Source organism: Harpia harpyja, chromosome 13 (genome assembly GCF_026419915.1).
Source record: "Harpia harpyja isolate bHarHar1 chromosome 13, bHarHar1 primary haplotype, whole genome shotgun sequence".
Taxonomy (NCBI): domain Eukaryota; kingdom Metazoa; phylum Chordata; class Aves; order Accipitriformes; family Accipitridae; genus Harpia; species Harpia harpyja.
Genome location: NC_068952.1, coordinates 18422251 through 18443380, shown reverse-complemented (window position 1 = coordinate 18443380; position 21130 = coordinate 18422251). Strand labels below are relative to the sequence as shown.

Genomic DNA, 21130 nt, shown 5'->3' with positions numbered 1-21130 from the left:
CATAGGAGCTTGTTAAATTGATGTGTCAGCTAAGCTGTGGTAACTGTTCAAATGAAGGCTTAGCTGCACCAAAAGTGAACTAATCCAATCACACTTAATTTGTTATGTTTGCATAAACATTATTAGTCCTGAGCTTTAAATTTTGATCCAGACACATGTACTTCTAAGAGCTTTCAACTGCACAACTTGCTTGACGAAAAGATAAACAGAAAGTTTTCAGAGGATAATTTAGCAATCTTGAAGAAGAATATGAAAACAAGCCAAATCTTTTCTTCTTCCCCTGCAATATGAGCGCAAAGGCACAGGCTAAGGAATATTAACACAGAAAAAAACAAGTATGCCATTTCACTGTGTATTCATCACTACAGATGCAACTTGGGATCAAGAATCGTGGTAATATTACAAGAGAACAAACATACTTCTACTTATACTAAGGACAATTCCTTTTCCTGATTCAGGGCATAATGACTCACTCAGTGTGCTCAGGAGGCAAACCCCTTCCTCATAGTAAAAGTGCTAGTTAAGTTGTGGTGGAAAAGGAGAGCTTTAACCTTCTGCTACACTGTGTGTTCTGGCCAATGTAAAACTAGATAGATCAACTGGCTGATTGAATTATGACTATTGCACTGCTGATCTAAGCATCTGATTCTGCTGCTTTTAGGCACCTCATCCTACAACACTGCCTGCAATAAAAGGAAGTGCAATGAAGTGTGAATAAGATAATGAAAAAAATGAAAGATGTAGAAAAAATAATTCCACAATTAACAGTGATAAGGCAAAGTTTTCTTTTATGGCTGTAGAGGCAGAACAAAGAGGACAATTCAGAGTAGAAATATGTACCTTCACTGTTGACAATTACTGAAGCAGTTCCAGTAGCAGCATCTGTAGTCTGACCTATACATGCTAAGAAAGGGAAAAGTTACAGCATGCATTAGTTCAAAACATTACTTTCAACCAATAGCATGTGATGCAGTTTAATTGAATTAAATCTAAAATGAACCCATAACCTCCAGCAATTTAAAAATGCTAATTACCCTTTCATGTGCAACAATGCCAGAGAAGCTAACAACAACAAGAAGTGTTAATTTACACCCACAAAACAGAAATGCGAGTCCAACATCCTTTAATTTGGCTACATGTCTGCTTTAGAGAAAGCATGTTATTTATACAGCCTTCTCAGGCACTCCTACATGGAAATATTTCTTTTATCCAATGAAACAATAGAGTTAAGGCTGGAGAAAAAGAAAATACTAAAACAACACAGCATTTAATTCTATGTAGATTTGCATTTCAGCAGTAATATTAACATGTGCTGTGAAGGCAGCGGTGAGGCTGTGTGTTTCCTCTTTGGATTATTATTCAGATAAATTAACTAGAAGTGAGGCTGGCAGCACTGTCTATTATAAAGATTGTTCCATATTTACTACTATAAGAACCTGTTCTCAGCTATCAGCAAATTTGTCAAATATTAACCAGTGGTCCGAAACTTTCTATGACAGGTGGGGTTTTTTTAGGTAGAACTGTAGTAGAAAACTGTCAAAAAAGTTGAGGGCTTTTTTTCCCAAGAACTGTATCTGAGAAAAATCTACTGTTTTATTTGAGACAAATTCTGGTGACCTTTTGTTTAAGAAGCTCTGGTGTTCTAACATTTTAGAACATGGACTTGATGCTGGGCAAAAGTTGGCTTCCTTCTCAAGATGTGCTTTTTGTGGCCAATTTAAAAAACTGCTCACATTTGAACAAGCCTGAAAAAACACATAAGATCATGCTCATTCAGTTTTGCTAAAGTATTGCAGTTACCCACCCTGGAGGTACCCTTATGTAGTTCAGAGCTACAAGGGTCAGAGCAGAACTTCCCTTGCAGTTATTTCACCATGAGCTAGGTCTTCACACTGGAATTGAAAGCAGAGAACTTGTGTCTTTGGGTGCTCTCAATGCTCTTTCTGCAGAAAATAAGCAGCATGAGCAGCAAGCTGCCCAGTTCAAATGTGAGAGAGGGAGTAACACATCAGTAAAGGTCTAAATGGTCTGAGCAGCACTGGTAGCCAACAGGTTGTGGAAGACAGGAAGATTGGGAAAGGGGAAAATTACAAACAGGTTGGAATTGGAAAGAAAAGGGGTAAGGTGCTATGTTAGGAAACAGAAGAGCAACGTAAACAAAGAAGACATACAAGGATCCAAGATGTGAAAGTTGGCAGAACCGGCATTATGACAAGGATTTTCATCCAGTACCCAGTATCCTTATGCATAACAACAGGGATAGGCTAGGCAAGGATTAAACTGAGATGAAAAGCCAGGGACTGAAATAAGATGGTCCTAAGCAAAAAGGTCTGTGCACACTGAATCACCCTTGCCTCCAAATCTTGGAATGCAAGTCGGGATCCCAGACCAGCCTCACCAGCAGTACATCCTATCTTCCTCCACGGCTGATCAACGTAGGGGGTGACAATCTAACACCATTATGAGATATTTTTAACTCAATCAGCAGAAATTGGTACCTTGGACCTAAACATTCTAACCCTTCAATTGATCTATCTAGGTATCAATGAAGTGCAATATGGTGGAATTTCTGAATTTTTTTTCCTACACTTTTCTTTTGCTGCTACAAAGATTATTTAAAAATTTTTGGTAAGATTGCAAGATCAATCATTTAAACATTTAGCATTGGGATAAGCATTAAGCATCAGAAAACATGAGATTTAAGGTTCCTTGTGGAATACACATTTTCATTAAGTGCTATGCGTTATAATAGCTTTATTTACATGATCGAAGACTTTATTCATGAGGGAGGCATGCTTTGGAGAGATCTAGAACTGTACACTAACAGACACTGTTTTTATGGTATCCTTGCTTGATTTCCTGTGTAAGTTGGAAGGTACACAATGAATAAACCTGTATATACATTTGTGAAATATTTAGATGCTATAACAATAAGCATAATAAAAAAGCCCACAAAATACTGACAGTTCTGTCTGTAAAGTAGGATTTGAATAATGCAGTAAATGAAGCTTGTGGCTGCACATTAAACAGAAAAGATAAACGGAATATCGAATTGCCACTTAGTGATTGCATCTGTCCATCCTTGCCTACCCTGAAGGAGACAAGAGTCATGTAGACAAAAATGTGATCATGTAGTTAAGCAGCACACAATAATACATTTACACGAGAGAGAATTAGGGTTACAAAGGTGCAAGATGCTAGAATATTGTGAATACTTAATTTTGCCTTTTCCCCAAAGCCTTTTCACATCGCTTTTTGTGTGTATGTGTGTTAACAAACAGCGGCTGCAGTCTCTAAAATGACTGTACGTGTCGTTTCACAAAATAGAGGTGAAATGTACTGAGTTGACAAATGCATTTCCACTCTATCCCTCCCTTCCCAACATGAAATTGAGAATGAATAATCAGACTGGATTTTTCAATTTCTCACCAGGCATTACCATCATTAATACCAGCCTAAACAACTGCATAACAGCAAGTTATCTTCAGATGACTTGCACTGATGTAATCATCTGAGATTTCGAGGTAATAACATTACATTTTATTTTTAGTGGTACAGCTGATTTTGGAAGTCCCCTATTTTCACCCACATTCATTCATTCCTGCCAAGCATCAAAACAATTATTCATAGTTCTGAATGGTAAAACATATCCAGTAAGGCAATAAAATAAGAAACCCTCCACTACCAATTTTTAAAGCTTAAAAATAATACAAAAGGTTTCTTTAAAGTAAAATTTTACCTGTAGAAATACCATTCTTCTTCAAATTTTCAACATAATCATTGCCAAAGGAATCCTTCCCAACCTATACAAGAGATAAAAGGATCAGTTTTCTCTACAGAAAGGTGAGAGGATAGATAGATCATCTTTAGACAACAGATCGAATGTAATTTGGAATGATCTAATGTAATTTGAATACAACACCTTCTGTTTTGCAGCACTTTGCCTTATTAATAAACAAATAATAAACTAATAAATAATAGTAAAAATTTATTAATAGTATTAATAAACAATAGGAATAGTATTCTGCAGTTTTCTCCTCCTATATTACAAAACTCCCTCCTACACCCATGTTGCTATATTCAAATTACATTCTCTTACAACCACAGTGTTCCCTTGACACTGAAGCTTTCTGGGGATTGTAAAATTTGGAAGTGTACTGAATTATTCAGCTTCGGATTGAAAGCATTTATAGCAGCTCTGGTGTCCTTCTTAATTGCAGTTCATATTTTGAATTTTCTACCTCAAGTTTCCTTGGTGGAAAAATATCAAACTGTGGTTATGGGATAGAAAGTGATGATAAACGTGGCATTGCTGATTTCCATAATTCTCAGTACTAAATGTACTGTTTACAAATTCAACATTTTTTTTTTGCTTTATCCAGCAACAGCAGATCAAGTTGAGTTAGGGAGTCAAGCTACGCTCTACTGTTTTTCTAACAGCAAGGTAAAGAGCTTGTAATTTCAGCTCCACTAATCCTTTTACCTGAACAGAATTCTCCTTGCTGTTTATTCAGACTAATAAGCATTTCTTCTTGTTACATTACACAAGCTGAACAAAGGAGATGAGGTATATGGAGAAAAAAATGGTATAACTTGCTTAATGTCAAAATAGCATTTAAAATATATTTATAAAGCCAACATAGCTTTTAATTCACCACTTTTAGCCTATGTCTTTAGCATGCATAGTTTGTGCTCCCACTTTCAACAGTAAGTTGTGTATCTGAGCAGTATCAAAGACTGACCAATGCTACAGGAAATATTTTTGCAAGAGAAAAAAAAATATCTTTCAGATTAGAAGCCTAATCAAGATCCTGGTCACAGTCTAGACAATGAAGGAATTACACAAGAAGCCCCAAGTACTGACCCATCTTCTCATAAAACAGCACTAAATAGCTAACAGTGTATTTGAGTTACTGGAAGCACAGAGCAGCTGCCTCTGTTGCCTGCTGTTAGAGATTTGCCTATTTATGAGCTCAGTCCTTTAGAAAGCTTGGAGAAGGCCCAAGTAGTAGCTAGTGACCACAACAATCAAACCCTATGAAGTGTCATGGATGGATGATCCTTCCCCCCACATATTCTATTGCACAACCATGTTTGAAAACATATTTTCATTTCCTACAACCTCTATAAGGGATTTTTCTAAAGCATTATTAGGGATGGTCCCAGTCTTTTACCAAAGGACGACAGCAATCTAGGTCAAAACAGCCTAACCAGACACAACATTCCTCTAGTACATTGAAAAAAAAAAAACCAAACCCAACAACATTTACTTTGGTCACTGTGTTATTCATTGTTTGCATATCAGAACATTTCTGTACCTCTGACTACTCCCAGTTTGCCAGACAGGGCGGGTTGTCAGAAGCTGCAACTTCTGACTGCTTTAGGCTGGATGACTGCAGCCATCTGCAATTTAAACGCGAGTCGTGCTCACCTCTGCAGCCTAACAGTTGTACTACTGGAATGCGCTCCACCTGATGGTTATCACCTTCTCCCTCCCTCACTGCTACAAAGCTTCTACAACAAATCTCAGGATTTGCTTAGTTATTTCAGCAGTGACATATTTCATAACCATTTTCCAAAAGCTTAACTGAAACTTCCTTCCTTCAGCTCTGGGTCCTACATAACTGACAGACATCCCTTATTGTTCAACTGTCATAACAACTGAGATCAGCCATGCTACTTTTGCTCACAGCAAGACATCTCAGTGCTGGAGGGAAGCCCTTGGAGAGGTCTCCATGGAGGTCCTTTTCTTCTGGAAACTTCTTTCCATGTTAGTTCATCAGCATCCAACCTAGTTAATCCTAGTGTGTTTGAAGGGCTTATCTTTCCATTCAGGCTTTATCCCCAAGGAAGACAAAGTATTGGGCATCAGACTCATTTTAGATTAAAGGCATATTTACTGACTATGTCAAATTATATAACATTGTTTTAAATATTTTCTGCTTTTGCACAGACCCTGCTAGATGGACTATTGGGTAAACAGAAAACTAAATGTCTTAGTCTGCTGATCACAGAACATCGTATGTGCTGAAATAGCATTTCTTCTTTCTTGAGCTTTTAACAACAATAGCCGTTTGTACAAGCATTATGGTCATACAGTTTGCATATTAGAATGAGTGGAATTACAACAGTATTTTTCAATCTGGGTTTTCCCTGTTTACTATCATGTTTTCCACTTGGAGCTAGAGGAGCTGGATGGCATTATAGCAGCTAAAATTCTAGCACCTTAGAGAATCAAACTCATTTGTACCTGAAAATTAATTACAACAAAACCAGGTACCTCTTGACAATTTTTTGTTTAATCTATTCTATATGTTCTTTCTTCTTGAGTGTGTTTACTTGTTTTCAACATTAGGGAATTAAACAGGCACTAAAGACAAGTATAAGACAGTAATACAAAAGGAAAAAACAATTGAAGATTTCCACCATATTCTGGGCTGCATCTGAGATATAGCTATATTCTTACAATGAAGTGAGGATTCAGACTTACAGCACTTTAACTTAAATTTGGCTTACAGATCATCTAAAGAGAGAAGACTACATAGCATGGTAATACAGCACTTCCTATTTCTAAATAGGAATCAAATGCAGCTGGGGCTTAAGTAGAATTTAGCATATGCAGTATCAGGCTAGTGACATCAATGTCCAGTGAGGATCATTACAAATTGTTTGTCAGAAGTAAACCAGGACTTTTTTCAGCACATACATGTCTTTCAGACCAACATCCCCCCACCATCTTAATCTAGGATGTTTAACAGATTTTTCTGGTAATGGCCACTACTTAAAAAAAAAAAAAAAAAAAAAAAGAGTAGCTTGGGGAGTTTGGAATCTCTCAAGACCACTGTGCAGTTTTCAGTACTGCAACAGAGTTCTTGTATGAACACAGGCAAGTAATTTATTTGCTTAGATCCTTTAGTTCCCTGACAGTAATCCTTTACATTTCTCTGAACAATTGTCTTTCTTGTCTTTCTGAAGTGGCGACTATTCCATCGATACATAGTTTTACTGTACTGAGCAAATTGAGGAGCAGAGTTTAAGACTGATACTGTGATACATATTGATAACCCAGAGTAACACCAGCCACTTGCAGAGACATCTAGGCAGAAAGTAGAATGCTGTTTGCATTTCCACTACTCAAACTCAGTACTTGGATTTTACATTAAAATCCACAGCATTCTGTGGCATCTCTAGTCATAACTGTAAGTCATTCTAAAACTCCTTCTCTCAAACCTTCACCAAATAGTCACTGGCTTTCTTTTGTGTTTTAAAGGTATGAAGAATGCCTTGTCAATTGATCTGAGATGTCTACCTCTACTCTTCTTGAGGACATCCTCTGTCTAAATTACAGTCCTCGTAAGAGGATGCCACACTTCAGCAGAATGTTCCTCTAGTATTAATACTGATTCCATTCCCTGAACTTCAGATTTTAGAAGCAATTGTTGAACCTGTACTGGATAAAAAATGTTGGGAATTATGACCAAAACATAAGTGTGTACTGAGCACAGAATGTGTGTGTGAGGACCAATCTGGCTTTAAGAACCACTGAATACTTAAGATGACTTGTTAAAGTAAAAATAATTGAATTTTAATGGTTCATTATTGCCTGACTCTTAGTTTATTCAGCAAGAAACTTTATGCTACATCCCATTGACCTATGCAGATGTAAGACTGTACTGCTATGAGATGAGACTATTTTGTGAGGCTATAAAGTGCATATTCAATTTAAAAAGTGAATATTAACTTTTAAAATTAAAATAATACAAAATGCTAACATTTATAGATATTAGAGTCATTCTTTGCTGTTTCTTTTCTCCCATGAATACACATCAGAAAGAATGAAAGAAGACTAGGTTTTACTGAAATAACATAAATATGATTTTGGAAAGTAATTAGAAATTATAGTAAAACTGCTAAATTTTATTAGGAATGTAAATGTTTCCAGAAACATGTATGCACTGAGCAAAGGCTAGACCATTAAAAAATAAAACAAAATTCACACTCTGGTGGAAAAAAACCCTTTAACATTTAGCAGGAAATGTTAGCAGGGAATTCATTGCCAGTTTATCTTGTACTTGAATCTGATCATCCCTAAATGCAAAGATAATCAAATATACACAATATTACAGAAGCACAAACATTGCCAATATAAAAAAAAAAAAACCCACACTGAAGAATAACTAGTGATAATGACCCACAGAAATGCTTGCAGGTGTAATTTAGATTTATAGCTACCATTCTTTACCCTAATTATTGGATTGGAAAACCAGTGAGAAAGGCTTCCTTGAGATGTTTCCAGTTCTTCTCAAAAAATCCCTGACAGACAATGATCCAACAAATCTAGCATCCTCCCCCAGCTATGGCAATAAAATATGTCCAGTCAAGTTGAAGTTTCATCTACAGTTAGCACAGGATAGACAATAAGGCTAGAGAGAGAGAAAATTTGATCTTAACCTTAGTAATGATCACTCAAAACTTGTAATGTTTAATGACAAAAATCAAAGAAAAGCATTGTAAGAATATAGCATCTGACAAGCTGAATCAGCCCCATGGTCTGTGAGCCAGTCTTTAGAACTGCTGTATATCAGATGTTTCAGAAAAGTGGGAAAAAAAATCCCAAAGCACGCAAGGGTTATAGAATTTGGACATGAACATCTCATCCTAATCTCAAGTAATGAGATAATGATTTAACCCTTGAAGCACAAAGTTCAATATTTCTTCTCAAATTTGTTACTGGCTTGTCAGTGTCTGATTTTTAATCACCTACAAAGTAAATTTCATATTGACTATAGTGCCTAGCACCTGAATGTCATCATTGAAGCCCTGATTGTTCTAACAGTGGGGAACATAAAGAGGAGGGGCTAATCAAGATTACTTGAATTTTGAACATCTCAAATTCCCTCCAATTCTCTTTTCCATGGTACAACAGTCTAAGTTTTGCAATCCTTCTTTATAGGCAATTTCTGCCAGGTCTCCAGCCAACTAGTCTTTGGTTCTGGCAGTGTTCTTAAAACAGCCTCCTCCATGCTTAAATTCATAGCTGAAATAACAAAAAGAAAAGGGAATTACAGAGGGATAAAAAAACCCCAACCAACAACTTTTCTGTAAGTCACCTAAAGGTTTACTGGAATTTGCATGAACATTTAGTTCAGCTGTAATCCAAGAGCAAGTTGGTGCTTACCTTGCAGATCAGTGAGGTCTTGGCCCCAAGTCGAGCAGACTGGACACACTGGTTGGCTCCTTTCCCACCAAAACCAATGAAAAACTTATGTCCAAGGATAGTTTCTCCAGCCCTTGGCAATTGCGTAGTAAGGCTATTCCAATTTAAAGCAATATTTACATACATTAGTGACTGAAAATAACAAGCATCTGCAAAATAAGAATTACATTCTTATAATCCTAAATGGTCCAACAGCCAGCCAGTAAGACCAAAAAAGACTCGAGAGACCGTTTAGGGTCTTTACTCCACATCCCACCAGTTTAAGTTTATTCTTTATATGCCACCTAGTCAAGCTTCTCGTTTATTACTCAAGAGAGGGATTGCATTTCTTTTGTTCGTGTTTCATGTTTCTACAGGAAAAGAAGCACTTGATACCTGACTGGGATTCCCCAGAGCTAACTCAATACAGATAAATAATAAATCTATAGGTCTCACTGCTCACGTTGTTTTAATGTAACATTCAGGTCAAGTTTACATATTGTTCATTTAATTTCACTACATCTAATTATACTTTCGTGAACCACCCTATGTAATTTTTCACTTTGTTGGCGTTCACACCCCTCAAAATTGTAGATCGTTATCAAAACCTTCCTCCCCTCTGCTGTCACTCAGGCACACTGTACATATTTAACTTCTTTCTTTTTTAAGTTTTTGTCTTACAAATCAAGCTTTACAACTTCCCAGCATTTTGTTGTTTCTTGAACGCAGTCCAATTACATTTACATCCTTCTGGGGATGGGTGCCCAGAACCAGATACACTAATACAAGCGAAGACCCATCAGGAGTGTATTCTGGTTTAATTTCCATTTTGGAAAAAACAAAACAAAACTGTAATTTTGTTAACCCTACCAGATGCTTTGCTATCTCCAGCAAAAGTTGAAAGGAAGAAAAGACACCACCGAGACTATGTATGTGGAAGAATTTCTCCAAATGCAAAATGTTAGCTTACTTTTGCCACTTCTATTAAAATACATAGCTCGAAGCTGTGTTTACAACACTCAGATTACCAAAAATTCTGCCTCCTCAAGGCAAACATTCCAGGTACAAGGTTTAAAAATGTAATTCCTTCTATCTCTTAAGCTACAAACGAGTTCACATGTGTGGAGGGAAGGCCTCCTACAATGTACTACACAACCTGTTCAGACAATGACAGGTAGGTCAGACAGGTTTCCAAAAGTCTGCAGGGAAGAAACAGAGACTGGGGAAGGGGAGTCTGAAAGAATGCAGAGGAATCTGCACTAATGAGGATGAGATTAACTTCAGCTCTGTTTGTCAATTTATAACATTATTTTACCAATAAATCTTACAACAGCTTCAAAATTGCCAGTACTCCAATTCAGAAAAAAGGTGACATGCTTCTGCACTAGCAAATCACTACAGAGTGCTTTCTGAAAAGGATATGAAGAACACCTGTATGTTACTTTCTGAGTTTATGCTGCAACTTCTGGGGCATATTGGTGTTTGCAAAATCTTACGGAATTAATGACAGAACACAGCCTGATTTACTGAAAATTCTCAGGAAAAAGCAAACATTTTTTCTCTTCTCATTTTCAATTCCAGCATCCATCAGTCCAAAGTTTTAGGATCATTAGGAAATCAAGAAAACCTACAGTTAAACTAGCAAAGCCAAACAAGTCCTGAACTCCCAGAAATTAAGATTTTTGCTTTGAAGGAGTTGTTACAGGTCTGTGCTTCATCAGTAGTTAGTTTCCAGAGAGATACAGGTAGGGATGCAGACTCTAAGTAGGGATGCTCACTAATGGAGCACCCCAGATTTTAGTGTGAGGGTATGGTACCCAGCCAGCAGGTTTATTTTGTGTGGGTGACCACAGAGAAACCCCAGAAGGCTCACACATATAGCTAATGGCACTCATTTTGTTTCCAGAGAGGCAGAGCCAGGAATATTTCATTAGGAAATGTTTACACCATTTTAAATAAAAATACGACAGCTTTTTAGAAGTATACTTATAGGTACCTTTTATATATATATATGGAAAGGGTTGCTAAGTTAAAACTGTTTGCCCACAGCAGCATCTGGCAGTTTGTTTACAACAGTGAGTAACTGTAAGGTTTCAGGGAACGAGGTATAATGAGTGTAGATAAATAATGTTTATTAATGGTAACATCTATAATTTATCGCTATTTTCACCATTGGAAGCCAAACTAGTGATGGTTGTGGACCAGAGGATGAAGGCCACAAAACTCAGCTGAGGAAGCTCCTATTCAGCCAGTGCCAGGGTACTACATGCACACTTCTAAAATTATGTGCCATTCAGCAAAGAATAGTTGTTCCACCCAGCCTTGGTAAGAAATAGTAATAGCAGCTCTTGTATAATTCCTTTCATCCACAGATCTCACTACACTTTAAAAAGCAGAACAACATCATTATTCCTGTTTTGTGGGTGGGAAACTTAGGCAAGTCATTTTGCCTTTTTGTGCCTCAGGTCAGCCAAGAAGCCAGTGGCAAAACCAAAAGTAGAGATCAGCTCAATCCCCTAGCTGACACTATCTTCTCATTTAAATTCTGCAGTATGAAAATGGTATCAAGTCTCAAATAATTTTCCTTCCTTAGGGTGTTTTTCAGAGATTATTGCTTATTCTAAATAGAATTTGTTTCCACAAAAAGCTAATATATTTTTAGACAGAGATTAACAATTGTGACATCCCAGCAGACATCTGCTAATAGCACTGCTCTGAGTTCATACACATTTTCAAGAAATACATTCAACCATACATATTCTTGTTTTAACAGTGACCAGATCATGACTTGATTCTTCTCTCAGTTATGTTGGCATCAACGTGCAACTCCAATGGAAGCTTCATAATCACACTGGTGAAAAAACAGGCTTGGTGAGATCAGAATCTGGGGCTCAAAGTTTCAAGCAGCATGGCATAACAATTGCCTGTGGGAATCAAACAGCTTGTTGAAGACGGGGAGAGGACCTTTTTTATTGGTTTGATGGAAAGGTACAAGGCAAAGGGCAAAGGATCAAGTTGGAACAGTGATTTATAATTAGCCAATTTTTAAAATAGGCTAACAGACTATGCAAGAACATGCAGCAAGTTCCTGTAGCTCACTGTAAACAAAAAACCCCACCTTATTACATTTCAGGCATGATCGCCAATCCTTTCAGACCAATTCTTCACCTCAGAAGCCTATTTTTATTTTCCATATCAAACAAATTCAGAGCACTGATCTATATATAAGCCCAGAGGTTTCACTTTCACTGAAACAGGTGTTCAAGAATTTTTGGGTTAGCTAATATAATGCTATTCCCTTGTCACTTAATTCTGCAACTAGACTAACTTTTGATTCACATCTGACAATTTTAATGAGCATTTCAGGCTTTTGTTATGAGCAGGCAATGATGAGTAATCTGTATGATTAAGGAAGCCTATAAATTCTTGACTTATTGATGGTGCCACAAAGAATACTCAAAATAGCCTAAAAGTGATGAAACAGCTAATGTTACTCCAAAACTAGGCTAAATAAGTTAATTAGAAAACCTGTCACACGGGCTTTCAGAATTGTTACATAAAATGTTTTGTAAAGCCATTTCCAACTTTGATGTAATTTGAAAACACTGACCTGAAAAACCTAATGTAAGTTGCTATCCAACAGACTACTCTTTGCTTATGTGACAAATTCTGCTCAGCTTTGAGAGGATAAATGGTACAAAGGATATTGAGCTCTCATGTCTTATGAACAACCAGGAACTAAACTTGAACACCTGCAACAGTTATTAGATGGGAAATAAAATTGCTATATACTATGTTTTGCAACTTGTGCACTGTACTACTGAATCATATTAATAAAGGAAAGCTCAGACTGAAGCATCCTGAAATACTTTGGAGGTTACAAATAAAGGAATATAATCACTCAGAATTTCAATTGAGTTTTTAGAAAACACTATTTAAATGTAAAGCGCACAGCAATGCTGCCCACATTTGTTCATGGGAAATGAAGAATCTTACATCCACTTACGTTTCAGAGGTTTGGGATGAATAAAAGTACACACATAAGAATTTCACCGTTGCTGTACCTTCAACCCTTTCTTCCAGTAAGTGTGTGCCACAAGTTCCCTTAAAGGCTAGAGCTGATTAGCATTTGTATTTTTATACAGACATCCCTTCAGAAGGATGGCATTAGAAACAGAACAGAACTACTACTACTGTGTTGAAGCACTGAATCAGAGGTGAAAGCGCAACTTACTGAATCATTACTAGCCCTTTCCCTGGTATTCTGGGTTTTCTTGAAAAGTTCCCATCTAAGCAGTGACTAGATCATATTCAGAGATAGAAAGTCTGAAGAAGGAAGGAGGGGAAAGGGAGAGATGTATATTAGCAGCATCTGCATAAATTAATCCTGAAATTAATCATAGTTTGCTTCCAATTTCTGACACCAAACCAGTGTCTGCTCATTGTTTTCAACACATGAAAATACTATAAAGATGTATTCCTACTGTTAGCTTAAGCTGATGTAAAACCATGTCCTCCGCTCAGCAGCATTTTCCCACTTTCTCTTGCATTGCTTTTATTGCTCACAGAGCTTCCTAATTCAAAATATTTTTGTTCCAAGGGTCACTTTAATTTGGATCAGCAAATTGGTCCAATTTACTGTACAGCAGAGCAGCCAAGGTGGGCCAGAACTTGCAGGACTGAGGAGAAGGTGAGCGAAGGGACAAGCAGGAGTGCTGTTGCTGGCAGCAGTACAGCCAGACTGCCCTAAGCCAATGTTGAAACTTTGACTTGATACTACTTTGTATGTTGAAAACACTGAATGCTATGTAACCAAGGTTTAATTAAGTGTACAGGATACTTAGCTCATTAGACGTACTGAAGAAAAGCATAAAGTATCAGTATGTTTCTGAGAAATGGCATGTGCATGAGAAAGGAAAACAGAAAAGTATATAAACATTTTTCTCTAAAGAAAGAAAAAAGAAAACAATATTCTCATCAGGCAAGTTAGAGGGAAAGAGAATTTGTACATTAGATTAGGTACCACATTATCTAAGATGACCATCATTTACATAGGATCAAAAGAAACACTCAGACATTTTCTCCTGAAGGTGAAGATCATCAGGGCTATCAAAATAGTAGTAGAAATACTGCATGTAAAAGTGTCTTAATAAAAAGGAATATAATGTAAAGGCCTAGAATTTAGCTTTGAGTCTGTACTCTTTGAGTCACTGAACAAAACTGGCTTTCTCCCCTGCTGGGAATTCCCTAGAACGGGGAAAATCCCTGTGAGATTAGAGTAGGTGTAACTAGCCACTGTCTAGTACATAAAATTTACTGGGCTTTCATGATTCTCAGAACTTAACAAATACAAAGGAGAGAACAGTTCTTGCCTCCAACTAGGAATATTAGTACAACATTGTGGTGAAAAAGTCTCAGACTTCTTTTGGATCTGGCTTGACATTTTGGTTTAGCCTTGGTCTCTTTTGTCTAGCTTAATTTTTAAAGATTTGAACATGTGCTATGGGAAACTATCCATAACATGGAGACAAAAAGACCACAATTCTTTTCAAAATCTGATGTACTTGACTCATTTATGCTTTCTTCCCTTTTCATAATCCACTAAAACATCTTCTTGGAAGGCAGAAAACGTTCAGGATTTATAAAGAGACTATCTCAGGAATTTAGTTAACTACAGTGTGGTTTAAATATGGGGCTATCCAGTTCTAGGTTCTTAGTCTCATTTCAGATCTTTAATGACTGAAAAAATTGCTAAGAGACAATTAGAAATCATAGAAAATCTTTTTTTTTCCTTCCTTCTATGTCCCTTAAAGTGGCAAGTTTTCCTTTAAAAAATTTAACTTTTCAGACAATTCAAACAATTGGTTATTGCTTTAATGTTTGATGGTCTGGGTTCTCTCTCTAGCCCACAGTAATGAACAGTGTAGAAACATTACCCAAACTGGTACCAGGCAAAGTAATCGATACTTAAAGAGCAGTCCCTTTGCAGGACAGTGCTGAAGCACAGTGGCAGAAATAGATGTCAAAGCTTTACCCCATCATCCATTCAGAGTATTTTTTAAACCTGTTTGATTTTACACGATATACAGTTTGTCACCACAACACAAACAAGTGAATGATGAATTGGTGCAGAGCAGCAGGAATCTTTCCAATCAGTTTTGCCATCAGAGAAAATATGTATTCTATGAAACACATATATATGTTTTTTTCTTCTTTTAAAGACAAACTGTTTTGTAGAACTCATTACTGAATGGGTAAACAGCTGAACTGAAACAACTGGTGAAAATCTCTAGCAAGTGAGAAAATTAAATTAATGGCTGCAACTACAGGTAGGAGGGCCACAAGAGTGGTATCTTCTTATACGTGCAATCACAACCTCAATTTAAAAAGAGCGAAATTCATAACATGTAGAATGAGAACAGACGTCCACAGCTCTTCAAGAACTTCAACGAACATTTCTGTGGACCCTTTGCGCAGAAGCAAATTCTACCATCTCAGATATTAAAAGATGAAACAAATAAGGTGGCATCCAGATCAATGTCTTGAAGCATTTATGGTAGCACACTGTACTGCACTTCAGTGAAATGACGGTATCAGCATAAGATCAAAATTCCTAAATTACATTAGGAATATGAAACCTTCAACACTAAGAAATTATTTATTAGACTAATTGCCAAAAGTAAAAAGCTTTCTCATGGAACAACAAACCTGTAACTTCTCCTCACATTGCTAGCAGTTAAATTTTGGGAAAAGGTGGGCACAACATTGACAAATTCATAATCTGTGGAATGTTTAATTCTGAACTTGAAGCTCTAAAGAGATTAAAAAACCCCAAACAAATATGAATCTATCTTCAGATATCTAAGTCTCAGCAAACATTCCATCATTCTTACCAAACATCTGTTTTGTATTTAAGAAAGATTGTGGAAATTTTCAAAATTGCTACTCTCTAACTTTATTTGCCCCCCACGTTGTTCTTCACTGATGTCTCTCAATTGCATTATTTTTGGAATTGCAGTTACATAATTATTTTCAAGGCAATCTGATGGTGATGTTAGAATAGACTGTCTCTGAAACATGCTGTGCTTACCCAGGGCTGAAGAAGGCTGCCTATGGTTCCTATGCCAAAGAGAACATTATATCATGATGAAGTACCAGGGCTAAAGGAGAAAAACCATCACAAAACAAAACAACCTTTGCTACCCAAGCAAAGAGTGATCTTTATATGGCCAAGGACAGATTAAGATAAACAAGACATATGTGAACATTAATCTTTTCTCTACCTCTAAAAGAAAGAATTTATCAGACAACAATGAACAAAGTGGAAATAATATGGTTGAGTGGATAGGCCACTGGGTCCTTGTTCTTGTCATCATGATCTTTTATACACTGGTAAATCAACAAAGTAATCTGCGCTTCTGCTTTACTATCATACAGAAAATAAAGCACCTACTGACCCCCCTACAAATCTTGTTGTCAGTCTTTTCCAGTCTTTTCTTTTTATTTAAAAAATAAAAAAGGAAACACCCCCCCCCATTAAGTATTGGCATTTTGCATACAAGCATATTGTGCTTTATAAACTACAATATTAAGAACAACATCATAGATGTGTTCTCACTATATAGGCATCACAACGAAGTACAGTGCAGTCCAAATATTAATAGTTTTCTTCAATATGATGTTGCTCTAAAAGCTCATACTGTTGTGGTTTAACCCCAGCCAGCAACTAAGCACCATGCAGCCGCTCACTCACTCCCCCCCCACCCAGTGGGATGGAGGAGAAAATTGGTAAAAAAAGTAAAACTTGTGGGTTGAGATAAGAACGGTTTAATAGAACAGAAAAGAAGAAACTAATAATCGTAATGATAACACTAATAAAATCACAACAGTAATAATAAAAGGATTGGAAAGTACAAATGATGCGCAGTGCAATTGGTCACCACCTGCCGATCGACACCCAGTTAGTCCCTAAGCCACGATCCCCCGCCCCCACTCCCCCCAGTTTCTATACTAGATGGGATGTCACATGTTATGGAATACCCTGTTGGCCAGTTTGGGTCAGGTGCCCTGGCTGTGTCCTGTGCCAACTTCTTGTGCCCCTCCAGCTTTCTCGCTGGCTGGGCATGAGAAGCTGAAAAATCCTTGACTTTAGTCTAAACGCTACTTAGCAACAACTGAAAACATCAGTGTTATCAACATTCTTCACATACTGAACTCAAAACATAGCACTGTACCAGCTACTAGGAAGACAATTAACTCTATCCCAGCTGAAACCAGGACACATACCGAGGACAATAATTTTGGCAAGTATGATATTTTTCATCAAGTTTGTAAGTACAGTGCTTCCTACAGAATCCATATGGGTCACAAATGAAAAGTATAACCAAAACAATACTTAGTTTACATATACTTACTCAATATATTGTAGATAACAAAGGTAATCAATATATTTAAACTTAATATGAGAATAGAATAGACAAGACTAGACTAGACTAGCTCAGTTGGAAGGGATCTACAGCCACCATCCAGTCCAGCTGCCTGACCACTTCAGGGCTAAATTCACGGTGCCTTCACTAGACAAGTTTTTACTTTGAAACTTCATTACCCTTGATTCACTGATTAAAAAAAAGCTTTATCTGAAGTTCAATCTAATTATAAAGGCATCTACTAAAATCCTGGATTACAATAACTTTAAGGATTGCGAGGCAAAGATGAGAATGTGGGGGGGCCTGGGAGGGAGGGGCTGGGATTTGCTGGACAAGGTTAACTCTCTCGTGGCACGTAGGGATTTCCTCTAGATAAGTACCTTTACCTTTTTCACCATTTAAGCTCTCTTGGGAAAGTCAGATCTCTAAAAATCAGGAAGGCCTAATTCTGTATAACCCTGGCTTGTGATGCCTGCCGATGGACAACTCCTGTGTCTCCATTAGTGCCCAGAATTTAATGAGTAACAGGGAATGAAAACTGAAGAAAATTCTGCTCATTTTTGCTGCCTCTATATGGAGTACTATGAGGTCCAGCAAAACCAACTGTTTTTTCCCAACAGGTCATTTTTTACTTTGTTCTTTCTGGGGAAAAAAAAAAGAAAAGGAAATTAATAATTTAAAAAAAGATTGAGCAATATTAATATAATTGAGGATATTCCCAATGAATAATAGGATCAGACAATTAGAAGAAGGAAGGCATATTCACTCTCATTACAGCTCAGAACATGGAAAATGCCTGTCTTTCCACACAAGTACTGAACTTGGATCTGTCTTTCCTATTCCTTCCCATCCTTTATTTTCAGCTCTGACCAACATGTTTTTTTTCTTGCTGCTGCTTATACTACCAAGGTTTATGCATTTTGTATAAAGAGGGATCTGAGAGAGGATAGGAAGTATAGCAAGTGATGGATAGAATAAATTAGTGAAAGGGAATTATGATTCTTTGGAAGCAAAAGTTATTTTTTGAAAGATGAGAGGCAGGAAAAGAGCAATACAGAAAAGAAGTACACTGTAAGAACGTGATGTCGAAAGACAACAAGAAGAGCTGGAGGCAAAAAAGGGGAAATCATAGGTGGCTCAGGGATGACATGCTATTGATCTAGTACAGGAAAAAAGGAGAAAAAAATGGACTAAAGTCAGAAATGGAAAGAAGAAATAATAAAACCCAGAAGAGAGCACACAATTGATATACTCGGGAACATTACCAGCTTCTTATTTTATAATTAGTTGTCACAAAGATCAACGTGTTCTATAAAGCTGCACCTACTTAGGCAACATATTAGTGAAAAATAATTTTGTATTTTCTTCAGGCTCAAAGTATATGATACTAGGCTTGGAAGAAAGCAGGGATATCAGCATCAAATAACTTACTGCAACTTGATATAGAGGCTAACAACTGGAGCCATATAAAACAAGCAAAAAAACCCTTACTGGTAAAGTCCTATGGAAAGAACAGCTCAGACAGCTCCTAGAGGCAACATCGTATATACACCTGCCCAGAGTATTTTTACACAAATTTGTTACCATCAACTCTGTATGATTTTTATTGCAGCTTTTGATTTGTGCCAGCAGCTCTTTACTGTCAGGAGTACTAAAATTCACCCAAAGATATTTATGTCTAGAAATGCATCTAGGAAAATGTTTATTTCCATTAACAGTACAGATAGCAAGTCATTCATTAACAACAGAACTATTAATCATATCATTCTGTGGTTCATAAAGGGTGAGAAAATACAATAGTCTCAGTGTTGGGTGTTAAAATATAGTGCCTAACAACTGTTCATTGTGACAAATATTTTCAAAGGAGTTCCTTTAGACAATTTCCCCTTTTGACTGTAGTGAATCTTGTCTGGAAAACACCTCCAGACTGAAAAGGCAAGATATGTTTTATTTTAAAGTCAAAAAGAATTTTCAATAATAGCAGGGACAATAACCAAAACAATAAAAAACTGTGGGAGTTACATAGTAAAAGAGTATTCATTGGAGCAAGAAATTATAGGTACATTCATAACACAACACAATATTCAGTCTGTATCACTGGGATACAGCAGAAGCCCAAGGACTACCCTAAGTACTGACAGTGCAAATGCCCAGTGTATCACTGTTTTGCATGCTATTTACTTGGAACTGCACAGATGTCTAAGAACCCTACAGAAAGCAAAAGGCAACAGTTGTGCTATCTATAAAGAGGGATGTTATAATGTGAAGCCATGGTGATATGCTATTGTGCATTGCTGAGATAAAACATCTTTCTGTAGCGGAAATGAACACAAACCCCTTACTCCTGATGTTGATATTGGACAATTGGTAAACAAGCTTTTATCCCAACAGCCTCTTCCCTGATCATAATGTTGTTATTTCCTGACCCTTCATTTTCTTCAAACAGAAGTGTCACTCTGGGTTTACCCAGAGATGGAGGCTCAGCAGGAGTGCAGAATGATAGGGAAGCTGCACACTCGGGAGGTTGCTGTAACATCACCTGACTTTATGCTCAGTAAATATGGGTCAGGTCTATTATGGCATTAGTAACCTCAGTCTCCAAAAACTACATACAGTAATTGTCTGGCTTTTGTTCCATTCCAGCCTAGTTCCATTTCCATGAATGTCAATAGGAAAAGCAATTTCTTTCTACCGTAGTTACTAACATGGTAATAATTTCAGGGAGAACCTTTTCACATCCTAGACCTTCTGTGAAACTGGACACATGCAAGTCTTGTATGTAATTAGGACACACCATTTTCAGATTTTTTTCTAATGTTCTGACCCACATTATTTAAACAGATATTTTTTGAGAGTTCATTTCTGTTACGTGGGAAAACAGACAGGCTGAAATGTGCACAGGTGTAGTGTATCTCTGTAATTAAAACTACATTACCAAAAAATGGCTACAAATTTTGTCTTGTGTTGCAATACCTAGACTGACGATGTTCTTTCTCTGTAAACTTTTATCTAATCTCTTTTCCCTTTCTCTGCACTCTTATTTAGAAAACTCTACCTCCTTGGCTTAAAAATTCTTAAGTATTTGAAGGGATGAAATAAATTATGTTGTGAATCCACCATTTTCTTCTTGGAGCATTAGCAAATGTTTTAACACTGGACGCTACATTTTAAATGAATGAATTTTCTTTTGCTGTCACAGTGTTGAAACTGGCCTCTGCTGTCACCAACCCAGGAGAAAGCATGTACATACTTAGGAAGGTTCAACAAAGAGATTCAGCTACTGGTAGCTGGCAAATAGGGCACCCATTAAAAAGATGAAAAGACTGATAACCAGGTTGTTTTACTTTTGTGGGTAGTGTATAATAGCTTACTGACCTCTAAAGGGGAAAAATGCCAGTCTAATGAGCCTAGAAAATTGTGATACTTTAAGTCAAGCATTTAAGTACCTCTGAATAACAAAACAATGAGTACCATGGTGTTTCAGACAAGTGTTCTTTGCCAGGTGAGA

The 21130-nt window shown here is 37.0% G+C and overlaps 1 protein-coding gene across 5 annotated transcripts in view; it reads right to left on the bottom strand.

Moving 5' to 3' along the window:
- RBKS (ribokinase) overlaps window positions 1–21130 on the bottom strand; it is a 71762-nt gene that overhangs the window by 42820 nt on the left and 7812 nt on the right. For 4 of the 5 annotated variants that reach the window (XM_052806384.1, XM_052806385.1, XM_052806388.1 and 1 more), the window contains exons 2-4: window positions 9179–9311; window positions 3740–3803; window positions 841–903 (exon numbers count right to left, since the gene is read on the bottom strand). In XM_052806384.1, coding sequence (XP_052662344.1) covers window positions 841–903; window positions 3740–3803; window positions 9179–9311 — 260 coding nt within the window. Of the gene's footprint in view, window positions 1–840; window positions 904–3739; window positions 3804–9178; window positions 9312–13430; window positions 13523–21130 lie in introns of all 5 variants that reach the window. The other variant, XM_052806386.1, reaches the window with a different exon arrangement.